General features: G+C 37.8%; 1 protein-coding gene across 1 annotated transcript in view; it reads right to left on the bottom strand.

The window, feature by feature from the left end:
- Positions 1-202: 202 nt before the first annotated feature.
- LOC119593618 overlaps positions 203-1495 on the bottom strand; it is a 3456-nt gene continuing 2163 nt past the window's right edge. The window contains exons 3-5 of the mRNA XM_037942571.1: positions 785-835; positions 623-671; positions 203-492 (exon numbers count right to left, since the gene is read on the bottom strand). Coding sequence (XP_037798499.1) covers positions 289-492; positions 623-671; positions 785-835 — 304 coding nt within the window. The 3' untranslated portion in view covers positions 203-288. The remainder of the gene's footprint in view (positions 493-622; positions 672-784; positions 836-1495) is intronic.

The raw sequence follows: 1495 nt of genomic DNA, 5'->3' as shown, positions 1-1495 counted from the left end.
TACCTGTAAAGATCAGAGAACAGACATTAATAATTACATCGGGGAATGTAGTTGTGTATGCATTTAAAAGAAAAAATAATAAAATGACTAAGGACTTTCAGGTTGTTTTCAAACGCCTTCATATAAATTCAATGTGTTTGAAGTAATGCACAAATCATTTCTCCAGATTGCCAACTGCAGTTTCTATGTGTACGACCTGCAAGTTTTCTGTTCGCAAATGTTTTCCTCACTTGACACATTTATCCAATACTTATCCTGGATAACTGCAAATAATTTCATCGCATATCCTTACGTGTAAGATCCCGCCTGGTTGATCTGACCAGCTGATCCAACGACTCCTTCAACGGCTGTGTTGATGCCGTTGTCGGCTTCCACGGCGTACGAGAAGGTGCCGTCTTCGTTGGCTATGCGGTCATCGCGAAGGAGGGCGACCACTCGATCCTCGAACTGAGGAGTGGCAACAGCCACGGCGGCAAGGCAGGCAAGAACGAGCTGAAAATAAAATATGTCAATTTTTACTTTACAAATACACAATACCGTTATGTATGTATTACAAAGATACATGTAGCAAATGGTACATGTGCACGTATACATGCATAAACAAGTGTTTCCCTCTACTAACAAGCTTCATATTGTCTACTCGAGAGAGATCGGAAGACCAGTGGTAGCATCACACGTCAAAGACGACCTTTATATACCTCTGCTCTGAAGAAAGGGGGCGGAGCCATATCCAACAAGCTTTGGGCGGAGCCTTTACAGACCGCAAGGTAGAGCATCGCATTACCTGCATCTATGCCTAATGGTCACTACTCGGAGAACAGAATCTCCAGGGACGCTTAAAAAGGGAGAACTTTTTTTTTCAAATATATTAACTAAACTACTCTTCCTTAAATCCTCTTTATCAAATGTATTTTGCATAATGTAAATGAGCTAAAATTGCATTGGGAAGTATTAAATGATCTGTACAGCAAATAAGCTACTTAAACAAAGCTAAATAAAAGATATATTCTGCAGCCCATAGCATCCTAAACTGGGCTTCACGAATCCCCTGTAGAGCATCAAGCCGGGCGAGACAATTAAATAAAGTATTAGAGACAACGTAGTATTTTTTTTTTTTTTTATAATGAAATTGTAAATATCTCTCGTTTGTTAACTATATCGCCAGCTATCTAGTATATTATTCTCTACTATATACTTAACCTGAAGTATATTCAGTACTCCTGCAATAGTCATTTCTGATATTTAGCTACAGAAGTAGATTGAATATAATCAAACGATGCAAAAAAACAAACATATGCACTACTAAAACTGATTATTTTACAACTAAATTAATTGGGAAAAGCAAAAATATTATATTGAAATCATGTTCTGTAACGTAGCTTCAGTGAAGGAAATCACATAAAGTTATTTGCAAACAGGGTATAAACATAGGATGCAGGCACGTTCTCATCTTTTCGAATATATTTTGTGCCCTTTTAATACTCGCCATGCACCG

This window comes from Penaeus monodon, chromosome 32 (assembly GCF_015228065.2).
Source record: "Penaeus monodon isolate SGIC_2016 chromosome 32, NSTDA_Pmon_1, whole genome shotgun sequence".
In the NCBI taxonomy this organism is placed as follows: Eukaryota; Metazoa; Arthropoda; class Malacostraca; order Decapoda; family Penaeidae; genus Penaeus; species Penaeus monodon.
This window is presented reverse-complemented; position numbering and strand designations above follow the sequence as displayed.